A 21,180-nucleotide genomic window follows, 5' to 3' on the forward strand; every position below is an offset into this window, starting at 1 on the left:
GAAAAGCTGGGCATAGTGGTACAAGCCTGTAGTCCCAGCTACTTAGCAGGCAGAGGTAGGTAGGAAAATGGTAGTTCAAAACCCACACGGGCAAAAACTCAGGACCTGAAAAACCAAAAGCAAAAGGACTGTGTGTGTGTGTTGGGAGGGAGGGTGGCTTAAATAAATGGGAGCACTTTTATCTAGCAGATGTGAGACGATGGATTTAATCCCAAGTACTGTTAAATAAACAACAGACAAGATGGAAGAGTTGTGTGTGGCAGCTCACACATGTAATTCCAGCTAGTCAGGAAGCAGAAGCCGAAGGATCAGGAATTGGAGGCCAGTCTGGACAAAGTCAGAGACTCTTACCTTAAAACAAAACCAGAAAGGACTAGAAGTGTGAAGTTTCAGAGCACTTGCTTCATATTCATGAGGCCCTGGGTTCAATCCTCAGCTACGTAAAAAGAAAAATTAAAAGAGAATTATATTAATTTGTGGGGGTGGGGTAGGGAGGTGTTGATCCTAGGGCTTGAACTCAGGGCCTGTCATTGAGTGGTTTTGCTCAAGCCTGGTGTGAATTGGAGATAAGTGTTTCACAGACTTTCCTGCCCAGGCTGATTTCAGGCTGTGATCCTTACATCTCAGTCTCTTTAATAGTACAGGTATGTTATAGTTAAGTTACTGGTACCAGCCTTGTATAGTTTTGAAATCGATACATGTTTATGTTGTCATCCAAGAGCAAGAAGTATGTTTTGGTTTTGTTCTGGTGGGGAACTTGTATGCATTTTCCTGTAATTTGTTTATTCTGCAGTGTTGGGAGTGGGTTTTGTGTACCCTTGTGTGCTTTAACTGCTGATTGACAGCTAATACGCTATGCCTGCACTGCACTGAAGGCAATTGACTTCTCTGTACTCACCTGCTTTCTCTGAACTCTTCATTGTTGGAGGTGGTTTCATCACTGGTGGTCTGGGCTTTTCATTGGTGCCTGGCTGCAATATAGTCTTTTTTTTTTTTTTTTTTTTTTTTTGGGTCCAGTCGTGGGGCCTGAACTCTGGGCCTGGGCGCTGTCCTTCAGATCTTCAGCTCAAGGCTAGTGCTCTACCATTTGAGCCACAGCGCCACTTCCGGCTTTTTTTTTTTCCTTTTTGCTTATGTGGTGCTGAGGAATCAAATTCAGGGCCTCATGCATGCAAGGCAAGCGCTCTACTACTGAGCCACCTTCCCAGCCCCGCAATATAGTCTTACAATGACAGAGTCTGGAAACCTAGCCAGGTATAAGCATCAGAGTCTTTGTTTTCAGCTCCTCTTGGCCCTAGAATAGTGGCTCTGCTGGTGGTGTCATTTCTCACACGTTAAGTTTGGGTGAATCCACTCTTCTGAACAATACTAGTTATAAGCTGACTGCTTGTGTGGCTCACGCCTGTAATCCTAGCTCCTCAGGAGGCTGAGATCTGAAGACTGGTTCCAAGCCAGCCCCAGCAGGAAAGTCTGTGAGACTCTTTATCTGTAATTACCCACCAAAAAGCTGCAAGTGAGGCTCTCGCTGAAGTGGTGGAGTGCCTCCAGCCTTGAGTGAAAAAGCTCAGGGCAGCACCCAGGTTCTGAGTTCAAGCCCCAGGACCAGCACACACAAAAAAGAATACTAGTGGGGCTGGGAAGGTGGCTCAGTGGTAGAGTACTTGCCTTGCATGCATGAGGCCCTGGGTTCGATTCCTCAGCACCACATAAGCAAAAAGAAAAAAGCCGGAAGTGGCTCTGTGGCTCAAGTGGTAGAGCGCTAGCCTTGAGGTGAAGAGCTGAGGGACAGCGCCCAGGCCCAGAGTTATGGCCCCACGACCGGACCCAAAAAAAAAAAAAATAAAGAATACTAGTTATGATCATTTCCTTCCAGTTTACTATGCGGATTGGTAAACTTGTCCAATATTTGACCTGCAGAAAAATTTGAAGATCTGAGCTCTTCAGATGAATCTTACCCTGTTCCTCAGAGACACAGGCCCTGTCGGAAGGGTCTCAGCATCCATGAGGGGCCACGAGCCCTGGCCAGGATCACAGCAATCGGACTTGGAGGCAAGACCCCGCGGCCCAGCTATGGTGAGCAGTCCTCATTCCCTGGGGACTCTGGTTTGTGAGCCACGATTCTGTGTCGAGGGGCAGAGAGTTCTCTTGCCCCAAAGGTGGCCCTGGAACTCGGGGTGCAGTGAAGCCTTTCCTATGTGCTCCTGGGTGCTCAGAGACCACCCAGTACCTCCTTCACCAGCTAGCTTAAATTGGAAATAGAACTTGGCTCCAGATGCAGCTACATGCCATTCACACAGTGGGACCTGGGCGTAGGGACGTGCAGCCTCCTCCCCTGCGCCGCCTGCAGCCAAGGGCGGGGAGGTGCCTCCAGGACAGAGGTCCTCCGTGGGGAGTGAGCCAACAGCAGCAGTTTTGGTGGGCATACACACGTGTGCATGGTGTGTAGGCGTGTCCTGTGTAAAGCAGCAGCAGGTGCTGTCCTGGGCGCACCGGCAGGTTAGTCCCTTGGAGCCTACTTCCTCCCTTGGCAGCTGTGGATAGCGGTGGCGGCCACGCTGCGCCGAGGGAGGTGAGGGGGCAGCTCTGAGGCCCCTCACCCAGCAGCCCTCGGCAGGTTCAGGCCTTTGGCACAGGGCTCCTGTCTTCACTCCTGTTCGTAGGGGTTCACACACCCTCTTCCGCACACAGAGCAGGGTCCACCACGGGGCTACCTGACCTTCACTGGCAGCGATCCCCTGGAAGGCGATGGTCTCTGCTACCGGGACGTCACCTCCCCCATCAACGACCATGACGTGGAGAGCAGCAGCAGCAGCAGCCGGGGTACGCCACGTTGGCCCCGTTCTCACTGGGAAACTCACCTATGGTGGGGCACGGAGGGATGCTTCTGGCCCATAGTCTCCCAGGCTGGGTGGCAAAGCCAGAAGCGCTGTCTTCCCAGAGAGATACGCAGGGACTTGGGGGGTACGCACTGAGGCCTGCGTGCATGGGTCTGGACACCCGCCGACATGGGCACGGCAGGGGGTGGGGCGTGCCAGTCATCAGGCCCATCTCCCATCGGCAGAGGAGCCCGTGCTCTGTGCCAGCGTAGGGGCCGTGCAGAGCAGCAGCAGCGAGGGCCTGGGGAGGGCCCAGGAGCTCAGCAGCGAAGCCTCTGTGGAGAGCAATGAGGTGAGCTCCACCCCGCCCCCGATCATACCCTTCTGGGGGGTGCCTGGGCCCCCAAGTGGATGAGCGAGTGTCTGATGAGCTTCTGTGCTGAGCTCGGGAGTCACTGGGGACGCCCGGGCGTCGCAGCTGGTGGAAACAACTCCGTCCGCTCAGCCACGTGGGGTGGCATGGCCGCAGTCTTGGGGGCTTCAAGCTCCCCACCTGCCCCCAGCACACAGCTCTTCTGCAGGATTCCGACCACATCCAGAGAAGCTCTGCTCGCAAACAGACCAAAAGTTATGTGAAGACCAAGAGTCGCCACGGCAGCAGTGACGGCCAGCGGCTGCCCAGTCCCGGGGGGGCTGCCCGCTCCCCAGGGCCTGCCTCCCGAACAGAGAGGCCCCCCTACTCAGGACCCCAGGTAACAACCTGCTGGCTGCTCACTTGGGGTGCTTGTGCGTGGCTCAGAACAAACATGGTTTAGATATCAAGTCAGCTTAGCACCGAGGCCTCTGACGGCTGCGTGACCCGTGCATCCTAGGGAGACAGGTCTGCGGCTGACCTGGCCCCTGGAGACAGTGATGGCCCACAGTGTCAGAACTGTCAGCTGTGTGTGCCCGGCTCTGCTGTTCCCAGAGAGCTGTGGGTTTGCGGGCTCTGCGCCCCCCTCCTGGGTGGCTCATCCTCGGCTTACCTCGGAGCTCCTCACCCATGTGTACTAGAAGTTGGGATCTGAGGATGGGGGGGGGGGGAGGGGACGGACCCAACAGTGCCATCGGAGTGCAGTGACAGGCACAGCTGGTGAAGGCATAGAGTCACACCTCCCACCCAGGACAAGGACAGCTCTGTCAGACACAGCAGTTCCTAAATAGTGCTGAGGGAACTGCTCAGCCACTTCGAGAACCCCCTCTGCAGAGCCAGGAGTTCATGAGGAGCACTGGCATAACACTGGCTCTGGGTGGCATTTTCCCCTTCTCAGCTCTGCCATGTCTTCCGGGCAGGTGGGGCAGCCTGCAGACGGGGTGGTCCTGGAGCGGAGCCCTGGCAGGCTGCTTTGCCTTACTGCATCGCCTCCCGCTGTCGCCTTGCCCGCCAGGACCTGGCTGCGCTGCTGGAGCAGATTGGGTGTCTGAAGTACCTGCAGCTGTTTGAGGAGCAGGACGTGGACCTGCGCATCTTCCTCACACTGACGGAGAGTGACCTCAAGGAGATCGGCATCACGTGAGTTCCGTCCTGAGGGGCCTGGCTGCCCTCACCTCCTCCGTGCCAGCCTTGCGCCCCTTCCCAGCCTTCTTCACCTCGGAAGCGCAGAGCTGCCACCCACTTACACCTAGACCAGCCGCTGAAGGCCCTCAGTTGGTGTCGCTGTGCTGCTGTGGGAGGGCGGGCTCTGGACCTAAGAATCCTGCACATGATCACTGTCACGAGTGACGGTTGTCACCTGATGACTGTCAGTCTCACTGGAGGCAGAAGAATTTGCAGCACAGATTTCTTATTTAAGAGCTCTATTTCTTGCATGGGAGCAGGACTTGGTTTCTCTAAAAGTTTTAGGAAGAAGTCAACCTAAAATCCATAGGTAGTCTAAGCTTTTGTCTTGACGTCACCTGTGCACAGTGACGTTTGTGCCTCCACTCCACTCCAGTGCGTCACCCCACCTTCTGGGCCCTGCAGGGCAGTGCTGGGGCGTCAGCCGCCTCCCTTGCCAACCACAAAGAGCCCTTCCAGACGAATTATTGGTTTACAGTGTATCAGCCCTTGACCTCTGAAGTTCCTAGAGAACCTGCTGGTAATTTTATCAAGAATCCCTTATATATGCCATGTTCCTTTGTGGCTGCTTTTGTGGACTGTCTTTTGGAAATATGGGTTTGTGTCCTATGTGGTGTTCTTGGATGCTCATACAGCGTCTTCCATCAGGCTGTCCTCACTCTCTGTGTCCACCCCCCCCCCCCCAATGTGTACTGGCACACCACCGGTGTCCTCTGTGCCCCTAGGCAGTTCCTCAGACTTGTTCCCTTGTTTTATCTTCAAGATGGCTGGTTCTCTCCTCTGCCTGCTCAGATCTGCTTTGCTCTCTCCAACAAGCTTCCTTTGGATTCACTTGTTTTCTCCATTTGACTGATTTGCGTGTTAGTAGTAGGGCTTCAACTCACTCTTACCACTTGAGCTACATCTAGTCTCATATTTTGCTGGTTAACTGGAGATGGAAAATGGCTGGCTTTCAACCTCCATCCGTAGATCTCAGCCTCCTGGGTAGCTACAATTACAGGCGTGCATTACTAGTGCCCCACTTCAGGGGCATCAAGATGGTGGTTTTGGCTCTTGAGACATGGTCTTGCTATGCAGGCCATACTGTCATGGAAACTGTGATCCTCCTGACTTGGCATCTGAGTGCTGGATTACAAGTGTGTGTGCAAGTCAGCTGTTATGTCAAGTGCTACTGGGTCTTTCTCAAGTTTTTCCTAAGGACCATGTTCTATTTCTTTCCTTTGTCTGTTATTTAATAAGATTCCTTCCCCTCCTTGGGCTTGACTGGTTCTTTGAGCTGCCTTTTAATCAAGGCTAGCCCAGGGTTGAAGGTCTTTTCTAGAACTGTGCCTTTCTCTGGGCAGAAAACGTTCTACCCTCAGTCTGCCCTTGTGTTTAATGTGTGGTGCCCACATGGAAGAATGGAGAGAAGGTGCTGTCCTTAAATCCCTGATCCTCGCAGAGAGCAGGCTGTGCGTCTGTGACCAGCAACAGCCACTGGTGTTGGGAGGCCTGGGTGGGCCTGGCTAGTGAGGAGACAGATGCATCGTCCATGCAAGCCTGGATGAAGATTCACCTTTACCAGTGTCCTAAGGAGGCCTTGGGCTGCCCCAGAAATGCCCTGCAGAGCCGGAGTTTCCCAGTGCTGCCTGTGGTGGCAGGGTGCTCCGCGGCGCCCCCATGCAGGAGGCGGACGCTGACCAGACCCTCTGATTCTCCTGCCACGCAGGCTGTTTGGACCCAAAAGGAAGATGACCTCTGCCATTGCCCGCTGGCATAGCAGTGCCCGTCCCCCCAGCGATGCCCTGGAGTTGGCTTATGCCGACCGGCTGGAGGCTGAGATGCAAGAGCTTGCCATCCAGCTGCACAAGGCAAGTGGGGCGGGCGGATATGCGGGTAGGGGCCAAGTAGGACGGTGAGGGCAGCATCCAGAGACACAGGCGTGCAGGGGCGCGGGAAGCGGGGAGGAGAGCCAGCAGCTGTGCGGCACCTGAGTTGGTAGGATAGGGCAGGACCAAGTGCAGGCTCCCAGCAGCCTGGACGAGGGCAGCCACGCGGGCCTCAGCTGCCTCCAGCCTGGTGTTTCCCCTGCAGCGCTGTGAGGAGGTGGAGGCCATGCGTGGCCAGGTGTCTCAGGAGCAGGAGCTGCGGGCTGTGGTGGAGAGCTGCCTGCTGGAGCAGGACGGCACCCGCAAGGACGTCCACACCCAGCTAGAGGTGACCCAGGCCCTAGCCCGGGATGCCACTCTCATTCTGGACCAGCTGCGGTGAGTGGGCCAGAGCTTCAGGGCAGAGGCACGTGCTGTCGGTGGCCTGGCAGCGTGCCCAGCCTCACTAGCACTTGGTCTCCTGTCTGCCAGAGCCTGTCAAGCCGAGCTGTCAGCCCGAGTGGGGCAGGACCCTCCCTGCCGCACGGCCGCCCCAGGCCCTGCCGCCCCGCCAGCAGGTAAGCAGAGCAGCGCCTTGGTGCTGGGCTGGACACAAAGCCCGCAGCGGGCTCAGCCTGTCTTGCTGGCACCCTTGCCTCAGTCCTGAGTGGTGCGCTGGGGAGCGGTGGCTCACTTCACCTGTGGGAAAAGATGTTTTGCCTCTTGGTGAGGGAGGCAAGGCCACCAGAGTTGAGACAAGCCCTGTACTGTGGCTGGGTGGGCAGTGGACCCCCATTCCTTCCTGGGGCGGAGACCCGACTAGAAGGTTGTATCTGTGGTCTCCTGGAATGCAGGGAGGGTTTCCTGAGCTTGGGGACTTGGGGAAAGAGGCAGAGACCCAAGCCAGGCACATCTCTCTGCACCACAGGCTCGCAAGGCTGGCACGCGTCCCTGTGGGCCTTGAGTCTCCCGGAGCTGTTGGGAGCCCTAGAAGATGGAGTTAAGGAGATGGGTGAGTGGAGGGGCAGCAGATGGTTTCCTTGGAGGCTGGCCGTGAGACAGGCCCTGTGGGCGCCTCACCTCATCCTGGCTCCTAGTGCCCCAGCCCCTGCTGCCGTCAGATCTGCGGCCCAGCACTCACTGCCCACCACATCCTCAGGGCGTGTGCTGGGCTCAGTGACCCAGTGTCTGGAGAAGCTGCAGGTGCTCAACGGGAAAGAAAAGTGGCGAGTACCCTAGCCCGGAAGGAGGGACGGTGAGTGTCCAGCAGCCCACCTGGGATGGCATCTACGCCAGGACATGAGGTTGGAGCAGCAGGGCCTGGTCTGGACACCTCTCACAAAGGCCTTTTTGTTTTCAGAATTGACGTCGGGTGAGCTATCCACCCTGAAGTGAGCCAGGAAGACAGAAGGGCAGTGAGCAGGCGGCTGCAGGAGCCCAGATCCTAGAGAGGCCAGGATCGTCCAGGAGGCGTGAGGCAGACAGGGTGGGGCTGTGGCCCAGACCAGGCAGCTCAGGCTAGCACAGAGGCAGGATGAGGGCCTCGAACTCAAGTCCCAGTGGTAAGGCTCTAAGCTTGGGGGCTGCTCTGGCCCAAACCAGGCACGGCCGTGGGGAGACCGACAAGAGCGTCCCTGAAAACACAGGTTCCACACCGAGGTTTGACCTTTTATGGGTCTGAGGACTGGGACACCTAGAACATGTGTCATTTGTTGGAAAATAAAATGAAACACCTACTTGAGAGGGGCCTGGCTGTGGTCCTGAGGCCCAGGCCCAGGCTCCTGTTCCTGTGGGGTCAGTCACCTTGCTTGAGTCCCACAGTTGTGTGAAATCCAACTTGCAATTTGCTTGGAGAACACCTAGGGGACCTCACGAGTACCAGCAGGGCCGGGCCCCGCGCCACCACATGCACACACTGAGCAGCACGGAGGGACTTTATTGTCATCATCCTTCAGTCCCACAGAGCTGGGGCGCAAGGCCCTCCGCCCTGGGGAGGCAAGCCATGTACACAGAGCAGAGCCCCTCTGAAACCTCACCCACAGTTTACACACCATGAACCCAACAACCGAAATCAACAGTACAGCCTCCTACCCCAGGCCGGTGCAGGTCCTGGCTGCCTCGGGAAGGATTTGGGAATGAGCTGAGCATGGCCTCCTAGACAGCCTGGGGGATGAAAGCGTCCGGGACCCCCACCCACCAACCTGAGCAGGCAGCTGGGCCCCAGAGACTGCGCATCCAGTTCAGTCGAGACTGGGGTGCAAAAACAGGCTAGAAGGCACACTTCACAGGAATTCCAGGGCCCATGGGCACAAACGCAGCCTGGGGGTAGGTGAGGGTGGCTGAGGACCTCAGGAGGAAGCAGGGAGCAGCTTCTCCAGGGCCTTTTTCTGCTTCTCTGTGGCTGCGGCCACGGCCTCAGCCAGCTTCTCTGCGGGCATCATGTTGAGCGCCTTGAGGGCAAACAGGAGCTGGTACTTGGCAGTGCTGACGAAGGCGTTGCTCAGAAAGTTGGGGAAGCCTCCGACCCGGTCCTTCTGCGTGTACAGGGGGACTCGTACGAGGCCCAGCACCTGCACGACACAAGGCCAGAGTTGGGGCCACCGTGGATGCGGAGGGACAGCCAGAGAAGGGGAGGTGCGGGCGGGGGCTTCCGGCCGTGGGCCGCTCGGGGCAGGGCACCCATCTCCCAGGCAGGTTCCAGGCTCACCCATGCGCCCTCCGGGGTACCGGGCTCGGAACCTCCCCCGCCCCCCAGCCGTGGCCCGAGGAGACCCCTTCCCGCTCCTTCCCCGCCGCGGGCTCCGCTCCCCATCCCGCCCTCCCGCCAGTCCCACTCCCCACTCCCAGGATTGGCAATGGCAGGCAGCAAGGCAGACGTAACACATCCCTGAGGGCGCCCCGGTGCCACCCGTCCCCCCCGAGGACCCTCAGGGGGACGTGTTACCCTTCGGTGCCTTCTGCAGCGCCAGAGCCAAACCCCGGGGCGGGGGGCGGGGCCCGGGCGGCGGCCCCACCTCCAGGCCGTGGTCGCGGGAGTGCACGGCGCTGATCTCCACGGCGTGCAGCTGCTCGAGCGTCAGCTGCCGCGCGTACAGGTGCGCCACGACGCGGTGCGGGCCCTCCGTCAGGTGCGAGCTCAGGTAGTCGGCCTTGGTGAGGCGCAGGCCGCCCAGGCCCAGGCCCAGCACCCAGTTCAGCCCGTCCTCCAGCGACCAGAGGCGGCGGTCCACGAAGCCCCCCGGGAAGCCCAGCAGCCCGTCGAAGCGCATCTGCATCTGCAAGGGAGCGCGGTCACCGGGGCGGGGCGGCGCGGCGCCCGACCCCCACCCCCGCCCGGGTCCTCACCAGCACCGAGAAGCGCATGGGGATGCGGCCGAAGAGCTGCCCGGGGTTGGCGGCGTACAGCATGGCGTGGCATGAGTGGCTCCAGCCCGGCCCCAGGCGCATCGCCTCCTCCCGGCTGATCTGTTTCAGCTCCGGAACGGCCACAGCCGACATCTTAGCGGTCCCCACGGCCGTCACCGCTGCCTACGAGCATGCGCGGCCCGGCCCCGTCGCCTGGCCAATGCGCGAACGCCCACGCACGCGCGTCCCGCCCACCGACTCAGTCCCGGTGCGCAGTGTGCAAACAGGAAGCCCGAGCCTCGAATACTACCACTCCCAAGATCCTCCAGTACTACAACTCCCAAGACGCCACGGGGCGAGCCCAGGCGCTCCGAAGGGCCGCGTAAGACAACAGGTCTGCCCCCGAGCCGTCCGCAAGGGGGGTCCTCCGTAAGGCCACGTGACCTAGCAACACCGGGGCCCCGGGGCACTCGCTGCTCGGTGTCGAGAGGACGCAGCGCCCCTTGTCTGCGCCGCCCGCCTGGTCCCCGGAGAGCTCCCCGCTCTCCCAGCCCGGGACCGACGGGGGCGCTGCACCTACCCCGTCTTGGTGCTGGAAAAGCCCTGGGGGCAAGGTGGCCGGCGCCCCTTACCCCGGGCGGGGAGGAAGCACCAGCTTCCTGTCCCCAGCATGGGCGCCCAGGGCTGGGGAGCGCTCCGCCGGGACGGAAGCACCGGGCCGGCGGGGAAGCCGCGTTCCGAGGGTGGGCTTCCTGTCTGGGGAGCGTGCTCCCCGCGGTGGGCCAGCTCTGGACGCGGGCCCCAGGAGAGGCTCCCCCTGCGTCCCCCCCTCCCCACCGGCTCCGCTGGAGCCCTGCCCCACCATGCCCACCTGTGAGCAGGCGCAGCTGTAGGGCACGAATCGGCCAGTGACACCTCCGCTCACACTAGCCAGCGAGCAGGCCGCTTCCTCGGCAGGGGCAGGTGCCGGGCAGCAGGTCCCGCAGGGGCTGCAACCCCCAAGCCCACTGTTCTGGGGTAACCAGTATCCCCCACGTGACGTCACTGTGTCGCTCCCTCATCGCAAACCTCTTGACAACCCCTTGTAAAAACACAAAGCACCTAGCAAGGTCCAGGCCGGCGCGCAGGGCTCGCTCCCGCTGCTGGGCCCCGTGCAGGCTGGGCAGCTGCCTGGAAGCAGTTCTGCGGGGTGAACTCCCCATCCAGCAGGGCTGTTTCATCTGAGACTCCGGTGTAACTTCACCCATCACCCCCTGCCTTTCCTAAATGGAACCAAACCGTCAAAGGCTGAGGATCCGTCTGCCCAGCATCCCACCAACTTCAATGGAAGTGCCGGGGGACCCAGACCACGTCGATTTGCCCTCCTCTGATACTGGGGAGGTGCTTAGTAAACATGGCACAGACCGGATGGAGATGGGGGCTGAACAACATGCAGCCACCTGCTGAGGAGACTGAACAACTCCCAGCCAGAATGGGAGGAAGGACACAAGACACCAGTAGGACAGACACCCTGTACCCCCTGACGTGGGCTTGGGGGCAGGCAGCCTTCACCAGGCACTCAGGGTTCTGACGCTGCACCAAGAACAGTCGTGGGCCCACAGCACCGTGCCCAGAGAAGGCCAGACAGGATATTGCTGCATGGTTTTATTACTATAAATATACGGTAAAAACGAGCCAAAAACTAGCCAATCAGGGTACAACAAATGATAGCACGTGTAAGTCCGAGATAGGCTAGTCTACATCCATCCTTCAAAGTACTGGCACCAGTACCAATGAGCGGGGATGAGCACGCATGCACATGCTCGTGTGTACACCTGTGCACACATGTATGCATATTTGTGTGTGTGTGTACAGCAGGCCGCGGGCATGTAGACACTGCTCTGTTGAGAGACCAAGCTGGCCATTAGCTCCATCTCCTTTCCCCAAGCACCTCACTAGACAAAGCCAGGCTCGGGCTGCCCTACCCACAGAGGCAAGCTCCAGGCCCTCTGCGGGCTGCCCACGGCACTGGCTCCAGGCCGGGCAGCCTGGGGAAGTTCTGCCTGGGGCACTAGTGCCAGGTGCTACCTTTGCCTTTCTACTGAAAAGTCACCTTAGAAGTAAAGCATGGCTGGGCCGGTGGCTCACGCCTGTCATCCTAGCTACTCAGGAGGCTGAGATCTGAGGATCGCAGTTCAAAGGCAGCCTGGGCGGGAAAGTCTGTGAGACTCTTATCTCCAATGAACCACCAGAAAACCGGAAGTGGTGCTGTGGCTCAAGTGGTAGAGCGATTGCCCTGAGCTGAGGATCTGAGGGAGAGTGCCCAGACTCAGAGTTTAAGCCCCACGACTGACAAAAAAAACCCCAAACAAAACAAGAAGCATGCATCACTGCTGGGCACCTGATTACAGATGCCTGTAATCTAGCTACCTGGAAAATCAAAGTTCAAAGCCAGCCCAGGCAGAAAAGTCCTTGAGACTCCATCTCCCAGTTAACCAGCAAAGAGCCAGGCTAGAAGCATGGCTCAAGTGGTAAAGCACCAGCTGTTGACAAGCAAGAGCACCAGGCACTGAGCTCAAGCCCCAGTACTGGCACTGGCGCACACAGAGTACGAGCATGACGCCGGGGCCCTCTCATCAGACGGACTCCCATCGGTGAGAAAGGCGAGGGGGCATTAATTGGCAAAGGGGGAGCCCAGAAAACTGCCAGGCTCCTCCCTGGGAGCGCCGCCAATGGGCAGAAATGCCTTGACCACAGGGGACAGCTGAGCTGGGCTTACCAGGACCCATGAGAATACGCAGCCCATGGGGACCAGACACCACCAACCACCACCCGTGAGGGACGGCGCTGCCCCCTCGTCAGACCGCACGCTACCCAAGGCACGCGGTGCAGCCGGGGCAGGTGCCGGGCGCAGAGGGGCCACAGGAGGGGCAGGGCAGGGCGGGCGGGGGCTCCAGGTGCCAGCAAGGCCACCAAAGGATGAACTGGCAACAGCCAGGCTGCTTGGAGGACGCACGTGCGGAGCTCGGACAGACACGGTTCCTTCACTGACTGCGAGCCAGGCTTCCCGCAGGCTTCCCCGATGTCCATGGACAGCACTGAACCCTGCAGTACTTCTCTTCTGCTAGCCGTCAGCTCGTGGAGCGGGGACCTGGCCTCTGTGGGAGGCCCCGAGAGCCCGAGTAGAACGCTGCTGGCCTTCATTTGTACCATTACAAATAGACTGACCGTAGAAAAAAAGGGGTGTGGAGGGGGCAGTCCACTGTGCTCTTGATCTGGGGTCACGGTGGCCCCTCGCAGCCTGGTGGTCACACAGGGTGCACAGACAGGAGAGGCCAGGATCGTGCTGGGGTTCGGGGAAGCCCCTCAGCAAGGTCCAGGGGGCTGGGGGCTCCGTGCTGTCAGCCTAGCTGGGCTCAGAGTGGGGTGAGCTCCGTGGGCCCGGGCTCGGGGCTGGAGCCGCCGCGTGGAGGCCAGGGAGGGCCCGCGGTGCCGAGGCTGTGGGGCGACTCCATGGAGGTGGACCATCCTGTGGGTGGGAAGACGGGAGGTGAGGTCAGACCCAGCCAGCGGCCACACCCCGCCGTCTCTGGAGAGCCCAGCGTGCCACCTCAGCCCTGGTGGTGGCGCGGAGCTGGGCCCAGGGCTGATGAGCAGGAGCTGTGCTGAAGGCTGGGTGGGGCTGGTCTCCGCCATGCCAGTGGAAGGCGGGACGGAGGCGCGAGCCTGTGCCCTCTCCCACCACGGACTGCCAGGGGCGCACACCGCACCCGGCGCTCCACTCAGGAGCTGCAGCCTTGAAGGAGACAGCTCCACACCATCGTCAGGCCTGCCCGGGGCTGCCGGCTGCTCCCAGCTAACCACAGCGCCCTGCTGCCTGCCGCCTGCCAGAGCTACAACCCGCTCAAGACAGTGCGCGGGGCTGCCGCGAGCGAGCAGGGCCGTTCAGAAGCAGAGCTCGAGGGGGAGCCGCGCAGTGAGGGGCACAAGCAGCCGCCAGCACCAGAGAAGCAGCGACCGACCTCACTCAGGTTGGCTGTCGGAGGCCACAGCTGAGAGGCCTGGACACCAGCATGCTCCGTGCGCCAGACCGCCACGGCGCAAGGCTGCTGCGGGAGCCGGCGCCCTGCTGGAGCCCTCAGAGAGAGATCTCAGCAGCTGCCTAGATGGCGGGGTCCCACGAACGGCCTCTGTGCGGCCCCTCCGGGCCACCGTGGAGAGCACCTCTCACCTCACGGCTCACAGCGGACTCTTCACATGCTATCATCCCAAAAAGTTTCCAGGGACAGGAGGGGCAGGTCACGGCCCAGCAGCACACAGGGAATGCCACGGCCAGAGGCCAGGCTGACAGGCTGAGGAGGGCAGAGAATGCCCGCTGCACACAGGAGGCCAGGCTGCGGCTGACATCGGCTGAGCCAAAGCCTCCCACATGTGACTCCGGTGGCTTGACCATCACCGAGCCACAGAGCAAGGCAGGGCGGGGCCGGCTGGACAGCCGCTGTCCGAGGTGGGATTGTGGGGATCGCTTGGGAGAAGCTGGGCAAGGCTGGAGCAGCCTCTGTGCCCCATGGCTCCTACTGTGGATGCCAGCCTGACACACCTGGGCCGAGTGACCACTGCGGGGACCCTACACCCTGTAAGAACCTCACCGGGGACCTGTCCTGATGGGAAAACCTCCAGGTGAGGAGCCAGCTCCCCAAGGAGGGCGCCTATCAGGGGCAGAGGGGCAGTGGTTGGTGGTGGCTCTGGATCTAGGACCCCCGTGAAGACACAGGCACATGAAGACTTAAAAGCAGAAGGAGCCGAGTGCCAGTGGCTCATGCCTGGAATCCTAGCTACTCAGGAGGCTGAGTTGAGGATTGCGGTTCAAAGCCAGCCTAGGCAGGAAAGTCCGGGAGACTCTATCTCCAATAAACCACCAGAAAACCGGAAGTGGCACTGTGGCTCAAGTGGTAGAGCGCTTGCCTTGAGTTGAAGAGCTGAGGGACAGCGCCCAGGCCCAGAGTTCAAGCCCCACGACCGACCAGGAAAAAAAAAAAAAGCAGGACTCCCTCAGGGAAGCGAGGGCCTCCTCTTCCAGAGCTGGCAGGGCCACCCCAAGCACGCAGGAGAGGCCGCAGACCAGCTCACTCCTCTAGACCAACAGAGCAGGACTCGGGCCCCAGAGCTGCACAGAGGAGATCGGCGAGCGGGTGCGCGCCATGGACCAGGGCTGCGCAGCCAAGGCACTGACGCTGGGACTAAGGGCAGGCGAGTTACAAACGACCCCGCACGCCAGCCCGCTAGCTCAGAAGAGCTGGAGGCAGACCAGCAAAGCTTTAGCGGGGAGGGACAGCACGGCCCCGCTGCCCTCGGAAGCCAGGCACTGAGCCAGGGTGGAGGAACCTAAGCGCTCAGTACTTTGCAGGTCCCCAGCCCCAGCCTCCTTTTCTCCATCTCCAGGGAACCTGGGAATCTGCAGAGAAAGGCTGCGTCCGGCTAGAGGACCGTGGGTGTCAAGAGGACAGGACGCCAAGTGTGTGTGCTCACACGCGTGGAAAGGGGTTCAGGGCCCAGCAAGTGACAAATGCCAGTAGACCAGATGGTGCAGCCACTTGGGGGTACATGACCGCCATGCCCCCAAACACTGCCGCGTCTGCGCCACGGGGCAGGACAGGGCCTTCACTGTGGGTCAGAGCAGCTTGAAGACCAAGGCTGGCGGGGCTGGGCTGGCTGCACACCATGCTGCGTCCCGCCATCTGTCCTGCCGGTTCCAGCGCTTGGCTGTTCCCTGCGCTGACCACTGCCTCCCGCCCCTGCTGATGGACCGAGGGCAGGAGGCCGCCGGGGGGAGAGGCGGCTTTCTAGATGTCGGCCCATCAAGGAGCCCCGGGCTGCCTGCAGGATCAGAACTTGCGCGCGCAGCTGGGGCTCCCATCCCCACGCGCACCTCGCGTGTAACTGGAATGGATCAAAGCCCTTCAAGGAACTGACCGGAGCGCCGCGCGCCTCCAGGGGGTGCTGGCTGCAGGGGCCCCCACCTGTGGGCTGGCCCTGAGTAGCCCCAGGAGGCAATATCACCAGTTCCTGCCGACACCTAGCCACGGCCACCGTGAGTCCCACCAAAGCGCGTTACAGCCGGCTGGTGGCCAGGCCCAGGCCCAGGCTGCTGTGGTGAGCTGGGAGCAGAGTGGGCCACAGGCCCAGGCTGGGAGCCAAGGGCTCTAGTGAACGTCCTGAGGCGACATGGTGGTTTGTCCTGACCCCAGAAGCCCAGACACGAGAGCCAGCAACAATGTCTCAGAGGCCTCCCTTTGTCCCTGGCTTGGAAGCTGAGAATCTCACCCCAGAGGAGCAGGGAAGCTGAGGTCCTGGCCTGAGCCTTCAGAAAGAAGAGCAAGACCGCGTCCCTGCCCTCGCTCCCCCTGATGTCTGCGCGGTCGTCTCTTCTCGGGGAGGAGGAAAGTTGCTTCGTTGGGCAGATGGCTAGGGGGGCCTGGGGTTGACGGGCTGGCTGTCCAGCTCGTACCCCACCTCCCGCCAGCATGACCCTGGGCCTCTGCTTCCCGCTTCGTACAGCTCTGGGAACAGAGGGTGCCTGCTGCTGGCTCCCGCGCCATGGACCAGGGACCAATGAAGACACTGACCCCAGGCAGGAGGGGCCGGGCTGACCTCCCAGCTGCCAGCAGGAGGCAGATGAGGAAATGGCTGCGCCCTCCTGAGCCGAGTTAGCCCAACTCCAGGGTGCGAAGGGTGTGGGGTTGCTCAAGCAACCAGGCCTGCAGAAGACCCAGACCTGGGCTGGCTGAGTTCTGCTTTGGGGATTGGAAGGAGCAGGGCCCAGAGCTAGGCGGAAGAACTGGGCTGGGAGGGGCCGGCCCCCGCCACACAGGAAGCCTAGAGGCAGCTGCCACGCTCTGGAGCCGAGTACTGTTACCTGGCAGGTAGATGTCGGCGGAAGGGCCTGGCGGGCCGCAGCCATGGTGCTGGGGACTGCCATCCTGCAGGACGTCCTCGAGGGAGGGCACCCGGCTCCCTGTGGCAGGTGGAGGAGCAACATCAGAACCAACAGGCAGGGCGGGTCTCCGTGGGCGCCTGTGGTTGAAAGGCCCTGGGCCTGGCCCTGCTAAACTTCATCCTGAGCCCACTGGCTCTCCCGGGACCCAAAGGTGGAAATGTCCCTTTCTTTTCTGTCCCTCTTTCTCTCTTCCCAACCGGGGATGTGCCCCGCAGGGCAGGCAGAGCCTCAGAAGGGGTGAGGCATGCAAGTGGCATTCAGGCTGGGCCGGTCTTCCCAGCACTGCTGACAGCATCTTCCAGAGGGGAGCTGGCCCCCACTTGCCTAGGATCTTGAGGTCTGAAGGGGAACCAAGGCCCCAAGGCAGAGGCACTCCCTGAGCACCTCGCAAGGTCCCCCTCTGAGACTTCAGGTCAACTCCTATTCCCAGACCGGACAGGCAGGGTGGCAAGCCCCGGAGGGGCTGGTGTGGCAGCACCTGCCCCATTTACCCCCACGCACGAGGTCCCTGGCCTAGGGTCTCCTTGCGAATGGAGGGCCCGGCCCAGCAGCCCGCAGGTGGGCCTCACGTGGGTGGCTAAAAACCCCTGGGAAGGATGTAACAGAGTGGCCCAGCTACCAGCCGGGGCCACCTCTCAGCCCTGCCACTTCCAAGTCAAGTGGCCTAGGCCTCCGTCTGGTGCCGGCCTGAGCCTTGATTTCATCATGTCCAGATGACGAACAACCAAGACGGCGGAGATGGCAAGGGGAAGATCGGAGCCATGGCCACGAGGCGGGCAGCCGGTGAGCTGGCAGGGGCTCGGACTACCGGCGTGGAGGGCCAGGTGCCAGCATCTTCCCATCTAACCAGGGGTGCCAGGAAACTCAGCAAATCCCGCAACAGGAAGGCGTGGGCCCCTCCCACCCATGCGCCCCTCCCTGGACACACGGGGGCGGGGCTTGCCAGGGCCGAGGAGGCGGGAAAGCTGGCAGCTGCAGGGGTTCAGGCTGTCCCCTGGAGGCCTGGGAAACTGGCCAGGCCAAGGAGGGGCTCACCTTGCTTTAGTGACGCCTCCTCAACGTCTTCTGTTCCAAAGCTCTAGGAGGAAAAGAGGAAAGGCCTGAACCCCGGTGCGGGGGCCTGAGCCCACTGGTCAGGGGCAGGCATAGCTGAGAGCAACTGCTGGCATCACAGACCAAAAGCCTGTCACCGAGTGTCAGGTGGCCCTCTGTAGCCCTGTGTGATGACACCACACACGGCAGACAGAGGGGAGCCACACAGGCTGGGGGGCGGAGACTCAGCCTGGGGGGGCGGAGACTCAGCCTGGGGGGTGGGGACTCAGCCTGGGGGGCGGGACTCCACGGGGGGGGAGGGGGGGCGGAGACTCAGCCTGGGGGGCGGGACTCCGCGGGGGGCGGAGATTCAGCCTGGGGGGGCGGAGACTCAGCCTGGGGGGCGGGACTCCACGGGGGGGGGGGGGAGGGGGGCGCGGAGGATGCCGCCAGGGCCTCACCTCCGGGGAGCTGCTCTCCCGCAGCAGCACCGTGTCTGAGACGACGCCTGGAGGGACCGGAGCGTCCGAGTTCTCTGAGAGCTTTTCTTCCTCCTCCTCATGGGTGGGAGATGACGGGGACCTCAGGGTGCTGGGGACAGATGGAGTCAGCGGGTGGTTAGGCTGGATAAGGTGCACTGACCCAGCCAAGCCACGCTGGGTAGAGCCCTGAACCTGATTCCAATCATCGTGATCTCGGCAAATCCATCACAGGAAAGACACTCCCTGGGGAGAGGTTCCTGTCAGCAAAGACCACAGCACTAGAACACCTCACGCTGCGTGCCCTCCCAGACAAGACCAGAACCCAACCTGAGGCAGCGTGGCCCTCACACACCCACACCTGCAGGACTAAGGTCCTAGGAGGGACACCAGGACAGGTCTGACAGCCTCTTATTTCTAGAAGAAGGCAGCCAGGCTTGGTAGTGCACACCTGTAATCCCGGCACTGGGGAGGTTAAAGCAGGAGGAGCTCCAGTTCAAGGTCAGCCTGGGGAACATAGGCTCCAAACGAAAGAAAAGAAAAAAGAGAAATTGCTGACGGTGGAGCACTGGGTGGAAAGCAGCAGTGGGATTGATGTGTGGCTTGTTGGTAGTACTGGGATTTGGACTCAAGACCTTCCAACATGCTAAGGAGATGCTCTACCATTTGAACTACCTTCCCAAACTCTGTTTTGCTTTAGCTGATTTTCAGGTAGGGTCTGGGTTTTTGTTTTGTTTTTCGTTATCAATCCTGGGGCTTGGCACTGCCTGAGCTTCTTTGCCAAAGACCTGTGCTCTACCACTCAAGCCACAGCTCCACTTTCAGCGTTTTGATGGTCTGTTGGAGATAGGTCTCACGAACTTTCCTGCTTAGCTAGCTTTGAACTATGATCCTTAGAATTCGACCTCCTGAGTAGACAGGATTATAGGCATGAGCTCCAATACTGGCTCTGGCATTTTTTGACCAGGGCAGACCTTAGACCATGCTCCTCCGATCTCTGGCCTCCTTTGCAGCTGAACCACTAGGAGTCTGCTTCTAAGCCTGGTTTGTTGTTGAGGTAGACAGGTTCTCATTACTTTTCGCCTGAGCTGGTAGAATTGGAATGTTGATCTAACCCCCTAAGGAGCTGGGATTGAGGTTTGGGTACCTTTAGGCTTCTCTGTACTATTTTTTTGTCATGGGTCTTGAACTCAGGGCCTTGGAGCGTCCCTGGGCTTTTTTGCTTAAGGCTAATGCTCTACCACTTTGAGTCACAGTGCCACTTCCTGTTTTCAGATAGTGAAATGGAGGTAAGAGTCTCACAGACTTTCTTCCCCAGGCTTCAAAGCACCATCCTCAGATCTCAGCCTCCTGAGTAGCTAGGATGACAGGTGTTAACCACTGGCACTTGGCCTTCACCTGGCCAGGGCTTGAACTCAGATCTTTGTTTGCTTGGCTGGCATATTCTGGAGGTTGATATCTCTTGAACTTTCTGCCCTGACTGCCTTCAAACTAAAATTCTCTGGATCTTAGATCTCAGCAGAGTAGCCACTACTACATGGGAGGGAGGGAGGAGGGAGGGGCGCAGGGCTGCCAGTCATTCCTCCAAGTCTCCAACGGAGCCCCAGCTGGGCCCCCAGCAGCCTGCGGAATATAGTCCAGGGAAGCCTCTGGGCCTGGGCCTGGGCCTCTGGTGCAGCCAGAGCCTAGAAAGGACCTTATCACCGGCACAGCAAGCGATATGGGCCTGGCCTGGGGCAGGATGGCCCAGAGTCTTCAGCCCTACCCAGCTGCTCTACCTACAACTGCTGTGGGCAGCCATGCCCACATCTGCCCCACTCCTGGGCCTGCTGAGTCCTGATCGACACTGAAGCCATCAAATCAGATAGCCCTTGCAGGCTGGCACGCAGGCACACATGCCCCGCCCCTCTGTTCCCAGAGGGAGGCCAAGTACCTCACCTGTCTGGAGACTTGCTCCTCGGCTTGCCCTTCTGGTGGCTGCTTTCCATGATTCGGTCAAGCCCAGCCAACGGACAGCTGGCCTGGGAGAGACCATCTGAGACGCCGGAGTAGGTGATTTCCTCGTAAAGGGGAGCCGAAGGGATGGCCGGGGAAACAGCCCGCAGACCATTGAGTGCTTCCAGCAGGGAGATGGGCTCGTAGCCGGGTGGGACGCTGTCGGCGCTCTACAGGGACAGGGCAGGTGAAGAGCGGCTGTCAGGACTGCTGGCTGGCAGCCGTGAAGCCCAGACACTGAGCTACGTCCCAAGGACATTCCACTCACCCACCCGCTTTGCCCATCTCCTGTGCTTGGACTTGAACAGCCCCCTGCGAGCTCTCGAGCCCTGAAGCCTTCCTCCCCAGGGCGCCCTGGGGACTCAGCTGAAGACAGCTTGGCCACCCAAGCGCCCAGGATGCCAGGTAAGAAGGCGCGTGTGAGGAGCCACACGTGTCCTCAGCCAGCCCCTCTGGCTTGCAGGGGCGGAGAAGGCGAGGGGGTTAGTAACAGCGGGAGAGCAGGAAAGCCAGCCATGCCGGGGGGCAGGAGTCATCGCCCGCGCTGCCTTCGGGGCCCTGGCTCGGGAGGGACGTGTGGGTGCGAGCCGCCACTGCCCTGCCGGGAGCGGCCGGGACAGACAGGCCAATGGAGAGCTCAGAAAGCTCCAGGCTCCAGGCCACTCACCCTTCTCGACAGCAGGTAAGGGTGGGGTGCTCACAGAGCCTCTGACTCCAGCCTAACTGAGGGAAGGAGACGGAAAAGCGTCCTGGGGGCCACAGGTGTGCAGCAGGCCCCTGCTGCTTCCTGTACCCTGTCTTCCTCTGCACTGGACTTAGAGAAGAGCTGCTCTGAGTCCTGAGCCCCCTCCAGAAAGGAAAAAAATACTCTGGGTTGCTTCTCAAGCAACTCCCAGCTTTCCAGACCACACCAAGACCCCGAGGGCTTCCACTGGGTCTGCCCAGGTTAGCACAGGCTCTGGAGAGGCCTGGCCTGTCTGCCACCTGCTTTCTCTCTCCCATGCCAGAAAACCAGTCCTTAGCCCAAAGAGCCAAACTCCAAAGGGGCGGGGAGCAGAGGTACAAGCCCGCAAGCATGCGTGGGGAATGCTGT

General features: G+C 60.4%; 3 protein-coding genes across 14 annotated transcripts in view; 1 reads left to right on the top strand and 2 right to left on the bottom strand.

The window, feature by feature from the left end:
- LOC138816077 (ankyrin repeat and SAM domain-containing protein 3-like) overlaps positions 1–8,067 on the top strand; it is a 28,019-nt gene extending 19,952 nt beyond the window's left edge. For 7 of the 8 annotated variants that reach the window (XM_070005618.1, XM_070005619.1, XM_070005620.1 and 4 more), the window contains 11 exons: positions 1,918–2,073; positions 2,689–2,820; positions 3,062–3,168; positions 3,380–3,568; positions 4,244–4,368; positions 6,122–6,263; positions 6,487–6,659; positions 6,753–6,838; positions 7,189–7,272; positions 7,420–7,515; positions 7,621–8,067. In XM_070005618.1, the coding sequence (XP_069861719.1) occupies positions 1,918–2,073; positions 2,689–2,820; positions 3,062–3,168; positions 3,380–3,568; positions 4,244–4,368; positions 6,122–6,263; positions 6,487–6,659; positions 6,753–6,838; positions 7,189–7,272; positions 7,420–7,499 (1,274 nt within the window). In that variant the 3' untranslated portion in view covers positions 7,500–7,515; positions 7,621–8,067. The remainder of the gene's footprint in view (positions 1–1,917; positions 2,074–2,688; positions 2,821–3,061; positions 3,169–3,379; positions 3,569–4,243; positions 4,369–6,121; positions 6,264–6,486; positions 6,660–6,752; positions 6,839–7,188; positions 7,273–7,419; positions 7,516–7,620) is intronic. The other variant, XM_070005625.1, reaches the window with a different exon arrangement.
- A 109-nt stretch (positions 8,068–8,176) lies between these two features.
- Positions 8,177–9,826, bottom strand: LOC138816066 (tudor-interacting repair regulator protein). 4 transcript variants are annotated; one of them, XM_070005597.1, is made up of 3 exons: positions 9,606–9,826; positions 9,205–9,529; positions 8,177–8,830 (listed from the first exon to the last, which is right to left on the bottom strand). In XM_070005597.1, exons 1-3 carry the CDS (start codon positions 9,756–9,758, stop codon positions 8,676–8,678), a joined length of 633 nt encoding a protein of 210 aa, XP_069861698.1. In that variant the 5' UTR covers positions 9,759–9,826; the 3' UTR covers positions 8,177–8,675. The 4 variants fall into 4 exon arrangements, with proteins under 4 accessions (XP_069861698.1, XP_069861695.1, XP_069861699.1 ...); XM_070005594.1 differs by having other exon boundaries at positions 9,205–9,535; positions 9,606–9,807; XM_070005598.1 differs by having other exon boundaries at positions 9,275–9,529; positions 9,606–9,802.
- A 1,408-nt stretch (positions 9,827–11,234) lies between these two features.
- Positions 11,235–21,180, bottom strand: part of LOC138816080 (E3 ubiquitin-protein ligase MGRN1-like) — a 51,629-nt gene continuing 41,683 nt past the window's right edge. For both annotated transcript variants that reach the window (XM_070005637.1, XM_070005636.1), the window contains 5 exons: positions 20,031–20,257; positions 18,075–18,204; positions 17,617–17,659; positions 16,501–16,599; positions 11,235–13,113 (listed from right to left, as the gene is read on the bottom strand). In XM_070005637.1, coding sequence (XP_069861738.1) covers positions 13,001–13,113; positions 16,501–16,599; positions 17,617–17,659; positions 18,075–18,204; positions 20,031–20,257 — 612 coding nt within the window. In that variant the 3' untranslated portion in view covers positions 11,235–13,000. The remainder of the gene's footprint in view (positions 13,114–16,500; positions 16,600–17,616; positions 17,660–18,074; positions 18,205–20,030; positions 20,258–21,180) is intronic.

This window comes from Dipodomys merriami, unplaced genomic scaffold (assembly GCF_024711535.1).
Source record: "Dipodomys merriami isolate MVZ:Mamm:240054 unplaced genomic scaffold, mDipMer1.0.p SCAF_680, whole genome shotgun sequence".
Classification (NCBI taxonomy): domain Eukaryota; kingdom Metazoa; phylum Chordata; class Mammalia; order Rodentia; family Heteromyidae; genus Dipodomys; species Dipodomys merriami.